At 36.3% G+C, this 18,496-nt stretch overlaps 2 protein-coding genes across 17 annotated transcripts in view; both read right to left on the bottom strand.

The window, feature by feature from the left end:
• The window catches only part of acap2a (ArfGAP with coiled-coil, ankyrin repeat and PH domains 2a), a 38,931-nt gene extending 31,410 nt beyond the window's left edge, over positions 1 to 7,521 (bottom strand). For 5 of the 11 annotated variants that reach the window (XM_005163249.5, XM_009297237.4, XM_073922845.1 and 2 more), the window contains exons 1-2: positions 7,215 to 7,521; positions 4,353 to 4,410 (exon numbers count right to left, since the gene is read on the bottom strand). In XM_005163249.5, coding sequence (XP_005163306.1) covers positions 4,353 to 4,410; positions 7,215 to 7,267 — 111 coding nt within the window. In that variant the 5' untranslated portion in view covers positions 7,268 to 7,521. Of the gene's footprint in view, positions 1 to 4,352; positions 4,411 to 5,031; positions 5,243 to 7,096 lie in introns of all 11 variants that reach the window. The other 6 variants (XM_073922878.1, XM_073922899.1, XM_068213489.2 and 3 more) reach the window with 4 other exon arrangements.
• Positions 7,522 to 10,682: 3,161 nt separating this feature from the next.
• The window catches only part of dis3l2 (DIS3 like 3'-5' exoribonuclease 2), a 43,448-nt gene continuing 35,634 nt past the window's right edge, over positions 10,683 to 18,496 (bottom strand). For 2 of the 6 annotated variants that reach the window (XR_012390400.1, XR_012390396.1), the window contains exons 17-22: positions 16,137 to 16,284; positions 14,707 to 14,837; positions 14,090 to 14,194; positions 13,436 to 13,540; positions 11,426 to 12,860; positions 10,683 to 11,299 (exon numbers count right to left, since the gene is read on the bottom strand). Coding sequence is in view for 2 of the 6 variants with exons in the window: in XM_073922805.1 (XP_073778906.1) it covers positions 12,762 to 12,860; positions 13,436 to 13,540; positions 14,090 to 14,194; positions 14,707 to 14,837; positions 16,137 to 16,284 (588 nt within the window). In the remaining 4 variants the exon portion in view is untranslated. Of the gene's footprint in view, positions 12,861 to 13,435; positions 13,541 to 14,089; positions 14,195 to 14,706; positions 14,838 to 16,136; positions 16,285 to 18,496 lie in introns of all 6 variants that reach the window. The other 4 variants (XR_012390399.1, XR_012390395.1, XM_073922805.1 and 1 more) reach the window with 2 other exon arrangements.

The raw sequence follows: 18,496 nt of genomic DNA, 5'->3' as shown, positions 1-18,496 counted from the left end.
CTGCATGGTCTTTGTTTTACCCATAAACAAATCATACAGTAAATGAATAAAGGCAAGATACACACATAATTACCACCTGTCAATCACTTTTTCTGCGGGACTCGTCAATAGGCAGTGATCTGTGTCGTTACAATGGCGTCGGTAAAAAGACGCACAACCAACAGGAACCAGCCAACAGTATCTGAGGTGTTAGCTAAAATGATTAAGTACAAGTGAGTGAAAGATTGAAGCAGTCCTCTGACTGCCTGGACCTGCTGTCTCGAGCTCATATTGGCTGTGTGTGCGTCTGTGTCTGTGTGGTCACGTGATGTGCATTTTCAGAGGTAGAGAGGAAGGAGGGCTGCTCAGAAATGCTACACGCCACTGTGGATGTCAAATCGTTGTCGTTCTAAAATGCCATTTAAAAACAAAGACAGTGTAAACAGGGCCTGAGTGTGTACTTTTCGCGAGCGGATTTGCAACGGGGGCGGGCGGAGGATCGCGATGCCGGTGTTGTCTATCGGACGAACCGTACGTAAAACGTACATAGCAGAGCTTGCAAAACTGTGTTTTTTTTGTCGACAACACGTACGTTGTCAACATAACTCACTGGAAATCCAAAATGCTTAGACACCGGCGACTTCATTGGAAGAGGAGAGGGTTTAAGTTCTGTCGACGGGTCTCCTGCTTCTGCAGTTTAACAAGCACTTCAACAAGCCTGTTTTTTTCCCGCTTGGCAAGCCAAGCTAACGTGACATGGGGGCATGGCAGTATCGACGATTCTACTTTTTGATTCGATAATCGAAATTGAGCATAAATTTCGATCGATTTCGATTAAAAATCAAAATCGTGACACCCCTAATATATATATATATATATTCGTGTCTGTGTGATGTATGTAAAATTTGGCCCGGGACAAAGGTTTTTTTTTTTTTTTTTTTTTTTTTTTGCATCTGGCCCTCGGCCCAAAAAGTTTGGACACCCCTGGTCTAGAAAATAGTACACATCTGCATCTGCAGAAGGATCAAGCTTTAAATAAGTACATTTTTGAGCTAACAGTCTAATCTGATTCAATGAATTATGCTAAGCTAAGCTAAAAGTGTTCTCGCCAGACCCGGAGATCAGCTGAATGGTTGAAAAATTTATAAAAATCAACTATTTAACTCAAGGGGAGCTATTTTCAAGGTTGATATAGCTAGAAACTAAACTCCCGGGCTCTCAAATCACATGCATTCACATTAAGATGCATGGATTTCAACCACTTCCCATGCTCACAAGCCATACCTTGCATTTCTCACGCCAAGATGCAATAACATAAATCAATGGACGAGACGTGAGCAAATGGAAGGAAGTGAAGTTACCGATCTGATGTCAGAATTCAATGTTGCTGTTTGTTACTATGTACAACATAAACATGAATAAACCTCTGAATGTACAGTAACAGTACAGTAGCCCTCCTTCTCATAGCTCAGCCTCCACATCAAAGTTCCTGAAAGCAAAGAAGGTCAAGGTGCTCCAGGATTGGCCAGCCCAGTCACCAGACATGAATGTTATTGTGCATGTCTGGGGTAAGATGAAGGAGGAGGCATTGAAGATGAATCCAAAGGATCTTGATGAACTCTGGGAGTCCTGCAAGAACGCTTTCTGTGCCATGCCAGATGACTTTATTAATAAGTGATTTGAGTCATTGCAGAGATGTTTGGATGCAGTCCTCCAAGCTCATAAGAGTCATCTTTTTCCACTGCACCATGATTTTATATGCTAGACTGTACATTATTTCTGTTCAGTGTCAAGACTTTTGTCTTAGCAAAGTCAGACCTTACTGTCCTAATTAAATCATTCAAGTCAAGACGTGATCATATTTTATTTAGGCAAAATAGCCGTTATCTAGAGGCCTTTGCCTTTCAGAATAAGGTCAATACTCCCATTCCAGCGTAATAATCAATTAACTCTTCTTGTTGAATCGCTGAATTCCTGGACAAAAGTGTCTGCTAAATGACTAAAAGTAAGTGTAAACGGAAATATTGATAAATTGCCAATACAAGTCTTAAAACTAAGTTCTTGCATTTACTTCCCCCGGTTTCAAATGTTCTAGGAGTATTTCCATCACTGCCTACATCTTCATCTACTTCTAGAACAAGGGCAGACTTCATTGTCTTCATTGTTCGTTGTCTGTTCCTCAGGCTATAAATCTTTGATTAATGTTTCATTAATCTTCCTGTTGCAGTTCAAAAAACTGCAAAAAGCACTTGGAAATGCACTTCAGCCCTGAAGGAGTGGACTAGAGGAAGGTTTCTGACTTGCTTACAACACCATCAGAGACACTCCAGAGATTCATTGGCTTCGCAATCTTCTGTTGTCACTTCATTTGGAAATACTGCCAACTCTCACATTCTCCCCGCCCAACACTCTGTCCTGGACATCAGCAGTCAGGAGTTTTTAGCCATCAAGATGGTGCTTGAGGAATAACACTACTAGATGGAGGATACCCATCACACCTTAGTGCCAGGACACATCAAGCTGGCGGCCGGTTGTTGGGCTTCGTCGGTCTATAAGTTCGGCCAGTTGGTTTGGTGTGTTCCACATGTGGGCTCTTCTCGGGTTAATGTCAGGGTGCTTTCACACCTAGACTTTTGTTTCGGAACCTGTCTTGTTTGCCCAGTTAGCGCGGTTCGTTTGGCATATGTGAATCCGCTCAGATCCGCGCCAAAACAATCGCTCCGAGATCACTTGAATGAGGTGGTTTCAGCTCGATTGAAACGAACTCTGGAGCGGATTGATTGTAGTGAGAAAGCAATACGATCCGATCCTGGTTATATCGCAGTGTATTATGATATGTAAAAGCCATACGGCTATATGAAGAGAGAATTATGAGTAGGGCAGGAGGTCATCCCAGACATCCCAAGTCTCCCGGAAGTTTTGTAAGTCTCCCGCAAATGCACAGAGACTCCCGGATGCCCCCAAACGAGTGATAAGTAATCTCCCAATAATCGTGCGTCTCCCTCCCGGTCCTCAAATAGGTCACGCACCCTTCTCACCCCTCCCCACCGCATCCCCAAGTTCGATTGTCTCCCCCTGCCACCTCCTCAGTTGGTTTGTGTTCATACTGTCTTTTTTCCTTCTGAACCCCGGTACGCTTGCGCCATCGAGCTGCTGTTTTGTTTACGGCCGTTGCTAGTTGACGGTCAAGAAAGCAAGCGCCGAAATGGAACGACGTCCGCACATCGCGGTCATTCTGCTCTAACTGAAGCTTCTGATTTTGGACATACAGAAAGCGACTCGCGTCTATCTGCCGCAAACATATTATAAACATTCAGAACATCACACAGTGTCTGCAGAAGCTGTTTTTGGAGGAGACAAGCAGACATCACTGTGTATCACTGTGTTTGCCCTGGCTCAGTCCCGCGCGTGTCACCAAGGTACGAAACGTGACTGACTGACTGACTGACACTGACACACACACACACACACACACACACACACACACACACACACACACACACACACACACACACACACACACACACACACACACACAAACACGAACGAATGTTATGAAAACGATAGTTTGTTGTACAGTTGGTGGTTCACTTCCGTGATTTGGTACGATTGCATTCACATCAGAAGTGAACCGTACCAGAGTTCGCATGAACCGTACCCCAGACCACCTCTTTCAGAGTGGACTCGGGTACGGTTCACGGGTGCGCACCCGAGTTTAGAAGACACGTTCACACTAGCTAAACGTACCGTACTATGACGTCAAACGAACCCCGGGTGCAGACCAAAAGTGCTAATGTGAAAGCACCCTCAGACTTCATTGGCCCAATTCAACATGTCAAAACTGTGTCAGACCGTTTGCAGATTAGAGCGCTCTGACTGGTTATTCTGCAACAAATCAAAACACGATAATTTTGCTATATTTCTCAAATATTTGCAAACCATATGGATTATTGGATTATCAGACTTATTTGCATGAGAAAATCCCTCCATGGTGAGTGACAATTACTGTGATAACGGTACTGAATGCTGCTTTGTTTGGAAGAAGTTTGGAAGTAAACAGATACGCTCCCCCGTGGAAAGACACGTAATCTTGCAGACGTTTAGAACGTGGCTCTTGTTCCAGCCGCCTTTCGTCCATTCGGTGTGTTCACGCACAGATTTTGGGTCTAGATGCAATCCAACTTGAGGGTGCAACACAGTTGAGTTTCGTTGGTGCTAGTTGTTTGTTGTTCAGACCCAAGAATAAAACTGTTGTGTTTTTTCTTTAAGTGTGACCTCCATTATTCTATTATGGCAAACAATTCTAATATATAAAGTAAAAAAAAAACACATAAGCAAACTTTAAAGCCAGTATGTCAATGAGAAAATCATACCTTGTCAAGTTTTGACTCCAGTTCTCCAAAGTCTTCCTCCACATCCTCTATTGTGGCCCTACAAAATATCATTGCACAAATTATCTGAAGCATCATCTGTGAACTTATGAATACAGACAGACATTTGACACATAATTGAAGGATGCTATTTCAACTTAATTGTAGGCAAATGGAACCAAAGATTAAATTCCTTTGGAACCGATGAAATCAAATCCCGTCATCTGAATATAACTTGAACACAGTTTACTCTTGTTTCGCCATTTAATCGCTTCATTCTTTAAATTCAAACAGAAGGCTCTGTTTATTATTCATTCAAACTACTTTAATAATGTTTTTATATGTAACATGTAGACATATACAAAGAAAAAGCAATTATCACAGAATTTCCATTATTAGCAGTTCACTGAGTGAAGCAATAAGAGAAGTTTATTTATAAACTAATTTCAAGAGGATCACGTGCTTTTGATTGCTTACAGCCGGTCCTGCATTATCCAATTTATTATCCACCAATCAGAAGATTCCCAAGCCACTATAAATACCCTGAGTTCCATATAACAGCCATCTTCGTTTTAAAGAATCCACCCTTCCACCCCTACTCCTTTCCTAGATGGGTGGCACGGTGGCCCAGTGGTTAGCACTGTTGCCTCACAGCAAGAACGTCACTGGTTCTAGTCCTTACCAAGCCAGCTGACGTTTCTGTGTGGAGTTTACACGTTCTCCCTGTGCTCACATGGGTTTCCCCCGGGTTCCTCCCACAGCAGAGGAGTTCTCCAGATCTACCTGAGCTCAAACTCCCCTCTCGCCTTGCAAATGGGAAAGAGCCTCAGGCTTGAGGATCTTATGAGCTCAGGGCTCTCTCCCAGGACAGCACCCCAAACAAGCTTCTAAATCTCAAAAATAAGTAAACAAAGTAATTTTAAGTGACAAAGGTTAAAACTTATTTGACTGTTTATATATATATATATATATATATATATATATATATATATATATATATATGGTTGAAGTCAGAATTATTAGCCCCCATGTTTATTTTTTCCCCAATTTCTGTTTACTGGAGAGATTTTTTTTTTCAACACATTTCACATACACATAATAGTTTTAATAACTCATTGATTTATTTTATCTTTGCCATAATGACAGTAAATAATATTTGACTAGATATTTTTGAAGACACTTCTATACAGCTTAAAGTGACATTTAAAGGCTTAACTAGGTTAATTAGGTTAACTAGGCAGGTTAGGGTAATAAAGCAAGTTATTGAATAACAATGGTATGTTTTGTAGACAGTCGAAAAACAAATTAGCTGAAAGAGACTAATAATTTTGACCTTAGAAGTTTTTTTTTTTTAATTTCTAGCCAAAATAAAACAAATCAGACTTTCTCCAGAAGAAAAAATATTATCAGAAATACTCTGAAAAATTCCTTACTCTGTTAAACATCATTTGGGAAAAATTTAAAAAGGAAAAAAATTCAACAGAAGGCTAATAATTCTGACTTCAACTGTTTGTATGTATGTATACAGTATGTATGCATATGTATATATATATATATATATATATTTTTTTTTTTTTGTGTGTGTGGTTATAACAGGAATTGTAAAGTCAGTTTCAGTTTCCTTTATTTATGTCATTCAAATCATCACAATAGAATTGTAATGCAGAACGAAATTATGTTGCAACAGACCCAACAAGAACAGAAAAAACATCACTATAAAAACACTATAAAATCCTAACATGATAAATAAGCTTTTATAATTCCATAAAATATAAAAAATATAATTATATAAGATATAACCCATTTTTTTATAAATCTCTGATGAGAATAACTTAATACTTAAATACCTATTTCACCATTTGTTGTAATATTAACAATTGGTGAAATAGTTAATATTACAATGCATTCTATTGGTAGATTTTTAGTACCACTAAATTTACAACACAAAAATAATTTTTAGTCCAAACCATTAAAACTTATGATTTTTTAAACTAACATCTACAAATATCTGATTAGCATCCTTAAAAATCTGCAGCGTATAAATAAATAAATATAATTTTTTACATTTATTTTACTATTAAGTGCTGGACACTGGGATTAAAAAAATAAAGTTAACCGTGAACATATCATGTCCAAAATGCTTTATAATGTGCACTAAAAATCAGCTGTAACTGACAATTCTGCTGCATCGAAATTATATGTTATAATATATATAATAATACGTTCAGGTTTGCCTGATGGCAGAGAGTATCCTAATAACTACAAGAAATTCTTGTCATCATATTTCATTACTATTTATTAAATAATATAGTCTATAGTACAATAACTGTGGTGGTCAAAGCACATTTTGAAGGTGTCTATATAATATTTTCTGGTTTGACTAACGCATAATCTACATCATAAACATTTGAAGGCCATTATATAACATCTTTCAGACACGCCAAACGAATGTCTGCAACATCAAAACGCACTATAGACTAGGAAAAAAGATTTTAAAACCCGTCTCCGTGATAAAAACAGTTTAGATATTGGTGTATCATGAGGAAATCGAGCGTTTTCATGTTGGTGAATGGGACAAACGCGGCGCCCTCCTCCTACTCCTCCACTGTATGAATAGCCTACTGTCATTTGATGGAGTTACCAAAATGAAAATGGGTGAGGTGTGATAGACCACGGCTTGTAAAAACATTTGTGATGGCATATCTTGATTAAGCGGACATTTTATCGTATGTTTAATCCGCCTGTACCTGCAGTGCTGTGCTGTAGGTGGGCACCATGCAGACCCCCAGCTCTGAGGCGCAGCCCGTCCATCCGCTTTTGTACATCATTAACCAGCATATGAACTGATATTAACGTCAGACTCACCGGAAACGTGGCGAATCTTTCAGGCATTCCTCAAAATCCACTGTAACTTTCATTGTGCTGACAAAAAAAAACGGTATAAACCGCGCTGAAGTGCGGAGGTGATCTGAAGAGCGCACGGGTTGCCACTATATATGATGAATACAACTGATAGTGATTTACAATCCGTGTTGGTTTAACGGACGAAATGAAACGCATTTGCACCCCGTGACATTTAATGCCATTCGGTCACAGTATTGATTTGTGCATGTGTGTGTGATGATAATGAAGCATCCCACACCGTACAGTTGCAGACCCCCATCCGGTTAGCGGAGTCACTGGTCCTGAAGGCGGCCTCTCATAGGCTACATTTTAATAATAGTGCATCAGTGCCCGCCCCCTTATTACTTATTCAGCGACCCTGCTTCCGGAAGTGTTCATCAGTAGAATTTCAAAAAGGAAAGGTAACATTTTTTAATAACTGAACTGCACACGATGAATTATTAATCATTAGCAAATAGTTAGTTCATCATTTGATGAGCATTAACTCATTAATACATGACTAAACGGTTTATACAGCTATAAGTGCTGTATTATTGATTTATTAACACACAATGTGCTTAATGTTTGTGTTGAACTTTTCACTGCTAAACTTACAAACCAGTTATTTGAGCTGCTGGTGATTTTTAAAGATCATTCAGAATGATTATTAACATATACACTCACCAGCCACTTTATTAGGGACACTTTGCTAGTACCTGGTTGGACTTCCCTTTGCCTTCAGAACTGCCTTATTCCTTCATGGCACGGATTCAACAAGGTACTTGAAATATTCCTGAGATTTTGCTCCATATTGACATGACAAGCATCACGCAGTTGCTGCAGATTTGTCAGCTGCACATCCAGGATGTGATTCTCCCGTTCCACTCTATTGGATTGAGATCTGATGACTGTGGAGGCCATTTGAGTAAAGTGAACTAATTGTCATGTTCAAGAAACCAGTCTAAGATGATCCACGCTTTATGATATGCTGCGTATCGTGCTGGAATTAGCCATCAGAAGATGTGTACACTGTGGTCATAAAGGAGTGGATATGATCAGCAACAATAATCAGGTAGGCTGTGGCGTTGACACAATGCTCAATTGGAACTAATGAGCCCAAAGTGTGCCAAGAAAATATCCCGCACACCATTACACCACCACCAGCCTGAACCGTTGATACAAGGCAGGATGGATCCATGCTTTCATGTTGTTGATGCCAAGCAACATCTCAAGACATCAGCCAGGAAATTAAAAATTGGCCACAAATGGGTCTTCCAAACAGACCATGACCCCAAACAGTGGCGCCTGCAGGCGTACGGCTGTACGCACTGTGCGTACCTACCATGAGAGGGCGCGAATTAATGCCACTTTTTAAAAATTTTTATTACATAATTTAAAATGATTATTGAACAGTATACACTACGATATATTGACAGAGCAAGAAAGGATGACAACAAAAAAGGTGTGTGTTTTAAAGTGTGTATGCACTTGCATGGTGGGAGATGGGTAAAGAAATCTTTTGGCTTTAGTTTTACTGGCAGTTTTTCCACACCTAAAAATCACCATTAGATAGCTATTGCTTAAAACCAGGGTAAAATGAGTAAACGCTCTTTAAAACAGCTAAACTCAATTGAGACATTTGAAAAAAAAGGCCTAAAACTAATGAGACAAATACTGATCCCCGCAGGGGGTGGAGACTGCCTGAGCTGGAGAACCTGTCTCTTTCATCAGACAGATCAGATCCAGCTGCTGCATGAACAGCTCGAACAGCTACCATTCAAGGTACTTTAAACAAGTTTACATGACAGGCTGGCATAAATAAGCAGACATCTCCATTCTCACGAGTTTCTGAGTTGTCTCACACTTCCAACCAAGTTTGTTCTACCGAGGTAAATGTTCAGTGCTGTTGTGAACATGCGAATATGTAAACATCTGTCCTGCTCTTTCAAATTATTTGATTAAATGAATTAAATTGTAATTCACCGGCGCAACATGAGTAAACAGTTTAATTTAGGCTTCTCTGAAACTGAACATTTCACTTTAATTTAGCCTAGATTATTATTTTATTTGACTGTTCACTTAGTGGTTCGGCATTGTTAAAGCATATTGCGGGTTTTGAAGCACTTCACTTCAAATGTTATTGGCTCTTCTATTTTATCTAGAAGATAACTGACCAGGAAAAATATTTGAACAAAGAGACAAACAATAGGCTATACGAAATTGGCAAAAAGACAATTTTTCCAAGAAAAATATACAAATTTTATTTTAGTTTGAGCCCGTCCACTCAACTATGCGGGTGGATGATTAAAGAATTGAGTTAAAATGTGCTTTAAAAACAACAGAGTGAATGTTATGGAGTGGCCATCACAAAGCCCTGATCTCAATCCTATAGAAAATTTGTGGGCAGAGTTGAAAAAGCTTGTGCGAGTAAGACTCAGTTAGATTTCCTGAATTACAAACTATTGTGAGAAGCTTGTGGAAGGTTACACAAAATATTTGACCAAAGTTTGACAGTTTAAAAGCAAAGCTAAAAAAATATGAATAAAAAAATGAATAAATTCAAGAAAATGTGTGTAAACTTTTGACTGTCAAGAAATTTATAAATAAAACAAACAAAAAAAATTCTGTCATTATTCTGGCATTAAGCAAATGCAAGTCATTTAGGTAATCCTAACGAACCTAAAATAGTAAACGTTTAGTATGATTTACCATCAGACATTTTTTTTTAAATGGTTATGTTCCTTTTGTTAGAGTGTATGAAAACTTATGGTTTCAACTGTAAATGTGTTATATAAATACATGGCATAACAAAAAATGAACAGGTTTATTACTTTGGTTAAGATTTTTTTTTTAATTTGCAGAATGTCACAATTAGCCATGTTCCTTTTTCCCAGTTACACACATTATTTAAAAATACATGGATTTTAGGCTTTATGACGTCAATTTGAACAAAGCAGTGATAACACTAGTGTCTAATGACAGAAACAGATATAAATTAACATTGATATTCATTGGTTCTAACCTAACTGTCCAACATAACTCTCTTACAGGGACAGTTCACCCAAAAATGTTTCACCCATTTATTCATTTCAGACCTATTAGTTTTTCTTTTTTCTGTTCAACACAATGGAAGACATTTTGAAGAAAGCTGGAAACCTGTAACCATTGACTTCTATAGTATTTGTATGAAAGTCAATGGTTACAGGTTTCCAGCTTTCTTCAAAATATCTTCTTTAGTGTTAAACCATGGAAACTATCTCATAAATGTTTGGAACTAATTGAGGGTGAGTAAATGAAGTATTTTTGGATGAACTATCGCTTTAAATTTACACATCTGCTCTTATAAATTAAACTGATATTATGGTGTATGACACAGCTTACTGTACAAATTGTTCAACTGAAATGACTAAGTGTTAACATTAAGTTGATACCAGCTGCCTTTTTCTAGTGTTTTTTTTTTTGTCTTATTGTTTTAATACTGGTCCCAAGTATGGCACAATACAGTAGACACAGATTGTTACAGTAGATCAATCGTTTATAACTGTTATCAATATCCTAGCAGATCACTTAAACACACATGGAAGTGGGTCAAAAATGAAAGCATCAAATTATATAAATTACATTTTAAAACACAATCGATCAAACCAAAAGTCTGTATTTACAAAAGCTTCCCTGTAAAACAAATTCTGTCCACACGATTCCATGTCATCCCAACACAAATCGATTAAGTTAACAAATTTAAGCGGATTGAACATAAAATAATTAAGTTTGTCCTCCAAAAAAATACCTAATAATTGTGTTGGTTCAACTCATTTTAAATAAGTAGTTTGAATTTTAAGTGTTCAAAGCCTATGTATTCAGGGTAATTGGAGTAGGGTTGTCACGATACTGGAAATCGATACCAATCAGTGCTAAAATTTCCCGCTAACAATTGAGCACTTTCTTAAACAGCGCTGATTGACCATTGTGTTCACATGCTCAACAGAAATGATTGTGATTGGCCGTGAAGGTCATCAGTTCACCAAACTCATCCCTGTTTACTGACTGTAACCACAGATACAGGGACACTGCAGCGTTTTAAAGTCATGTCGATCAGCTGGTTTGTCTATAAGCTGACATACGAGCGATCCGCTGATGAATCGCGGCTTTAAAACGCTCCAGTGTCCCTGTATCTGTGGTTACACTCAGTTAACAGCAACGGTGACCTTGACGCCCAATCACAGTCATTTTTTTGTTGAGCACGTCAACACAACGGCAAATTGATTGGTATCGAATTCCAGTATCGTGACAACACTACAACGGAGTGACTGTAAAGTAAATCAATATGCCAGATATTTTAAAAAGCAAAGATACTTGTAAATAGCGATTAGTTGACTTTATTTCTTATTAAATGAGTTAAACAAATGGCTTAAAAATGATCAAGTAAACGAACTGTGCATACATGTATAAAAAAATAAGTTCATTCAACTTAACAGTTTAATGGAATAACTCTATTTTTAGTATCACTTTGTTTTGATGGTCGCTTTAATGCATTTTGTTGAATTTAAGTAACATTGCACTACAGTACATGCCAACTAATTCTCAATAGATTATAAATAGACTGTTAGGTTGGGGTTGGAGTTAGTGTAAGTTGACATGTACTTGCAAAGTTACTGATAGTCAGTTAACTGTCTGTTAAAGGAGCAGCATCAGCAGATATTAAGCAGACAGTCTACTAATACTCAAATGAGTGGTAATTGGCATGTAGTTGCAACGCAACTTTTAGTCAACAAAATGTGCAATAGTAACCATTAAACTAAAGTCTTACCCACTTGTTTTTTAAATCAATTTATCACTTTGAAGGCAACAGGTTTACTCACTTTAAGTATAGTAACTAATCGATTTTTACAATGCAAAAAGCATTTCTAAAACAAAATGGATCATTTAAAAGCATCTAGAAACAAAACAAACTCACCCAAAGTTCCTTTTTAAGAAGAAAACATCCACTATTTGCGACAAAACCAACGACTCGGCCATAGATAATAATGCACTGTTCAAAAACCACTTAATAAAAATGGTATCTTTGTTAAGGGCTCGATGCTTCCCATTGGGAAAACAAAATAATCATTAACATAACTTCTGAAGTTAACGAAATGTCATTTCTGAAGCAATCGTTTCTAATGCAAAGGCCGCAGGTTAAGGCAGAACAAAACAAAAATGTCTGTAAGCTACAAAGGACACATTTGCGAAAGTGTGAAATAAAACCCGAAGCATGAAATAAGAGTAGCATCTTAATATGGGAGAATTTCAGATTCAAAAGAGACGCTGAAAATGTATAAAACAATCCCTGAACAAAACGTCACAATTCCTGAGGCTAAAGCAAAATAGCTTAAAATAAAAACACTTCTTTCCGTCTTCGAAAAGTCTTGAGAACAAAATCTTAAAAGTCAAAGAAGAGGGATTAAAACGGAGTTCATGGTACGTTCGTGCAAAAGATGTGTGAACTACTGACAAATCTGTTTGGTTGAAGTAAAGTGGTGTTGGTGGGGTTTACATGGGTGCTAAGGGTCTCTTGAGCGTCGCGCTGTATTTCATAGGAGCTCCGTCTGCCTTCAGCTGAACGTTCAACAGGGTGAAGATGGAGATCTCCTGCAGAAGAGGACAACACATTATTATGCACAGAAATTAAACCATTGCTAGGATATCCTGATATTTAGCTGTCTGTGGGTCTTTCAAGTGGTGACACAAACTGTATTTCTTTAATTCAATATTTGAGGTAATCTCAAGAGAGGGTGGGGCATAGTGTAGCACCACCCCTTAAAAAACACTCAACAGAAATTTGTTTCATCACAGCTCTGGTTGAGTTCAAGCGCATCAAATGAAGAGCAAATGATTAGAGTTTTGAGGGGGGCGGGGCATGTCACATACTGGAGAGCATTTGATTGGTCAAAATTTTAAGAGAAACTAAAGTATGAGGTGACGTGAAAAAAAAAATATAGATATAGGCGGAGGTGACAAGCCGCAAACCGGTTACCTTTACAGAGTTAACATAAAAAGCTGATTAAGATGATTAAGCTCGATTAAACTCGATTGGATACGCCAACTATAAACTATAATCCTGTAAGTCTTTGCAGCCGATGTTTTAAAATCAATGTTCACAACTGAAATGTGTGATGAAAACAACAATTTCAGAAAACAGATAAAAGATGAACAGAGTAGCACACCTGTTTTATGGAGTCCTTAGATGGGTCATCCGTTTCCCAAACAAGCGTCATCTCTGGCTTCTTTCCCACTTTACGAAACTCGACCTCCTTTAGACCTTCTAATGACTGCAGAAGAGAAACAGAACTGTATTTATTAATGGATGTGTTATGCATTACTACAGCTTAACTTCAATACACTGCATTGCAAGACATTTAGCCTTAAGTTACAGTTGAAGTTCGAATTATTAGCTAAACATAATAGTTTTAATAACTGATTTTTTTTATTTTTGCCAGGATGACAGTACATAATAATGTACTCGATGTTTTTTAAACATTAGTATTCAGCTTAAAGTGACATTTAAAGACGTAACTAGGGTAATTAGGCAAGTCACTGTATAACAATAAAACGGTTTGTTCTGTAGACAAGCGAAAAAAATATTGCTACAGTTTAGTTTTAACTTAAATGATCATAATAATTTTTATTTATCAGTTGTGAAGTCTATTATTTATATTTTAATGAAATGTATGTTAATTATTATATTTCAATTGTTATTTTACTTTGTTAAGTACTTGGTTTTGTTTTTAAAATTATTCTCTAATATATCACATAAGCTCAAAGGCATATTTTACAACTTCCATATTAAAGGAAGGATGATGTAAAGTTCTGAAACATACATTACAGTAAATTCGTTTCTGCACTCCATATCGAAGCACCAGCACGTCGAAGGACTGGTCCAGAACTCCCATGACCATGGCTTCTGAATCCAGAGGACCACACTCCTACAAAAAAAATAAAAAAATTTAAAAAAATAAATAAATAAAACAATAAATAATATTATAAAAAACAAGAGAAATAAAATAAAATAATAAAAAATAAATAAATAAATAAATAAATAAATAAATTAAAATAAATATAAAATGAATAAATAATAAAAATAAAAAATAAAATAAATAATAAAAATAAAAAATAAAATAAATAATAAATATAAAAACAATAACAAATAAATAATACAATTTAAATAAACAATAAAATTAAAATAAAGAAATTATACAATTAAATAAATAATAAATAAAAATAATAATAATAAAATGTAAAATAATAATATTGAAATAAAAATAAATAAATAAAAACATTTAAATAAATAAATTAAATAAATAATTTAGGTAAATAAAAAGTCATAAATACATGATTCAGTTTGTTTACCAGCATGATTTTTTCCTTGGAAAAACATCATGGGTTAAATGCAAAAATGTTTACAAAAAGTATGATTTGGTGATGATGATGGATATACCTTCACAAAAACAGCAAAGAAAAGTTCAGAGCTCAACTCTTGGACTCTCTTTGAGGCGGTCTTCCTGTCATTACAGTGAGACGCCTGCTGGTGCACTTCCTCTCCTGAGACGCTGAGACGGGGTCCACAATCTGTGATGGTAACCAGACAAAATCAATTAGAGACATATGATATGCACCATATGCAAAAGAAAAGAGAGAAATAAAAAAAGGTAATTAAGATATGAAATTAAAAAAAGAAAGAGGAAATAATGGTGAAATCAAGATGTAAAAAGAGAGAAAAAGAAATTATAAAATGTGATGAAAAGAAAGATGAAAATGGTGAAAGAAAAAGATACTGACAATGAAAAATGGCGAAAAGATTACATAATATATTCATAATAAATTAAGAAATGAAATTATGAAAAAAGAAAGAAACGAAGGAAGGGAGGAAATTAAGAAATGAAAAGAAAGATAAAAATGGTGAAAGATAAAAGATGAAAAAAAGATAAAAAAAAGAAACTGAAATGAAATGATGAAAAGATGAAAACAGAAGGAAAAGGAAATGATGAAAGAAAATAAACGGAAAGGAAAAGGAAGGAAACTAAATTAAGAAATTAAACAATGAAAAGAAAGATGAAAACATGGTGAAAATGAAAAAAATAAATTTTGCAATGAAAAGAAAGATGAAAACAGAAAGAAAAAAGATGTAAAGAAAAAAATTACGAAATGAAAAGATGAAAAGGATGAAAAATGGTGAAAGAAAGATGAAAAAGAAAGAAAAAGTAAAAAAAATATATAAAAATGAAAAGATGAAAAAGGAAATAAAAGGAAAGAAAAAAAGATGGAAGGAAAAGAAATTAAGAAATTAAATTATAAAAATGAAAAATGGTGAAAGATAAAGAAAAAGAAAGAATTTATCAAATGAAATGAAAGATGAAGAGAAAGAAAAAACTAATTTATGAAATGATGAAAGAAAGAAAAAAGAAAATGAAGAAATGAAATGATTAAAAAAAGAAATTATCAAATGATGAAAAGATGAAAAATAAAAAAAATATTAAATGAAATGATGAAAGAAAAAGAAAATAAAAGGAAAAGAAAGAAATGATGAAAAGAAAGATAAAAAAATTATGAAAGAAAGATGAAAAAAAGAAAGAAAAAGAATTATGAAATGAAGGAAGAAAAACAGAAAGAAAGAAAGACAGAAAGGAAGAAAGAAAGAATGGATGAAATGATGAAAAATAGTGAAAGACATGAAAAAAGAAAAATTATAAAATGAAATGATGAAAAGACAAAAAAGAAAGGAGGAGGAAATAGGATATAAGGAAATGAACAATAATTCTTTCATCCACGATGATCCTCAGAGTGCGACCCTAAAGAAAACCATCCAGCAGAACGCATTGGCCAAAGCACCCTTCACATGCCCCCTGACCCAACAGTACAGCAACTCACTCAGAGAGGCGCCCAGCAAACGGTGCACGATGACATCAGCGTATCGCCGAATAGGTGAAGTGAAGTGAGTGTAGAGCGGCACATTCAGAGCATAATGACGGAACAACTTCTCATCTTTCAGAGCTCCTGCGCAGAAATACACCGCCATCTAAACAGAGCAGCATCAAATATCTCAGGTTAGACCACCAGACGTTCAGCAGAGGTCACCATTGCTTCATCTGTAGTAGTCAGACATTTTAGCTTTATTTCAATCCCACCTAGATCACAATATTGAGGTCTGTTCACACCAAGAATGTAGTTCTGAATGACCAAATGGTTGAGTTTAGCCTACAATTATAACACTAGTTGGGAAAGATATAGTTTGAATCAGTATTGGACAAATGATAAGACTTATGCACTAACAAATAGCTAGGGCCAGACGGAATCTGCGGACATTTTTTGCTATTTCTGCGGAGAATTTTGGTAAAAATCTGTGAATTTCTGCGGAATGATTTTAGTTCTTAAAATGCAAATCAAATTTAATTCACTTTATTTGGTAAACAAAGTAAATCTCTCAAATAATATATCAACTAAAAGACAGAAAATATTACTGTACAAAGTAATTGCATTGTAAATGCATTGTACATAAATCAGATGAACATTTTCATATTAGTCAATAATAATACTGAAATTAATAAAAAAAAAACGAATCAACTAAATCATCAAATTAATGATGGGCTAAAAATCTGCGTAATTCTGCATGCGCAGATTCCATGTGGGCCTAGAAATAGCTAATGTAATTAAAAATAGAAGGTGCAATTGAAGCTCACTGCTATGCGTAAGAAAACCCACCACTGTATGAACTCTAAACTTTAAGTCAGAATTATCTACCCCCTGTATATTATTCCCTAATTTCTGTTTTAAGGAGAGACTATGTTTTTAACACATTTCTAAACATAATAGTTTTAATAACTCATTTCCAATAATTGATTTCTTTCATCTTTGCCATGATGACAGTAAATATTATTTGACTAGATATTTTGTAAGACGCTAGTATTGAGCTTAAGATGACATTTAAAGACTTAAAGGTGCAGTAGGTGATCTTCCACAATGCTAACAGCTTAGCATAAATCTCTGAATCACAGTCCCTCCCCTGCCGTCTAGAGCCACGCCTCCTTAAACACGAGCACTGCAAAAGAAACCTCTCTCAGGCCCCGTTTACACTAGTGCGTTTTAGTTTTAAAACGGCGTTTTAGAATGAAAACCATCCGCGTCCACACTAGCGTTTCAACCAGCGTTTCTGAACAGCTCTCCGTCCACACCAAAACGATGAAAACGCACATCACGTAACCACACACACACACACACTCGGGCAAGCGCTGCAGCCTATCTACCCAGATGAGAGCTCTGCTCGTCTGACTGCTCATCAAGCATCTCCCGCTGGATCTAATCTCACTATATTTATTAAACGTGATATTTCATTCATTTTGTTGTCTGTATCTAACGACATATTCCCTGACTTTGGTCATTGGAATCTATTACTTGTTCTCAGGTAACGTGTTTTGGCTGAGCGCAAAGACAAGTTAATGATTAATGTAAGCACGTAGCCTATTCTGTATATTGACTGATCGCTTGCCTTCATTTCCTATAATTTATAAACTTATTGTACGTTATACTTTTATAATGGCCATTATCGATTATTAAAACTGATATTTAGCAAAAGAGAGGGTATGTTTCGTATTTTCACTTAAATTGAAAGGAGGCGGTTGTTATAGGCTCCGTTTTGTTATAAATATCCACACAGTGAAGATGACGCTCATGCAGCACGACGCCTCAACATTTCTGCTGACTGTTAAGTTGTTAATATCAAAATGAAAATAGGCAGTTCCTTAAATCATGTTTTCATTTTATTGTCGAGAAAGTGTAACAACGTAGCCGGGGTGATGTGAATGAAGTTATAAAGTACACTGTTTCCTTTTGAAGATTTACCCGGTAGTCTGTTTACCATATCAAACTGAGGAGGGGGAGACTGCAGCCTTGATCAAACTTGCAAAGTCTGAACTTACAAGAAGAGGATGCAGGACTGAACTGTGTAACGTTAGGCTACTAAATATTGAGGAAAAGCCCCAATCAAATAGGCGAATGTCAGCAGCCCCGCCTCCGTTTTCAGATGTCTCCGTTTTCCCCCATCCACACTGAGACGGAGCAGCAGTGTTTTAGAATGAAAACAGCCTCTTCAGCGTTTCCAAAACGCTCCGTTTTCGGTACTCGAAAACTCCGGCGTAGTGTGGACAGATGGTGTAACCATAGCAAAACTTATGCGCTTTAAAACGAAAACGCATTAGTGTAAACGGGGCCTCAAGCCACTAGTGCTTGTCCGG

This window comes from Danio rerio, chromosome 2, assembly GCF_049306965.1.
Source record: "Danio rerio strain Tuebingen ecotype United States chromosome 2, GRCz12tu, whole genome shotgun sequence".
Lineage (NCBI taxonomy): Eukaryota > Metazoa > Chordata > Actinopteri > Cypriniformes > Danionidae > Danio > Danio rerio.
This window is presented reverse-complemented; position numbering and strand designations above follow the sequence as displayed.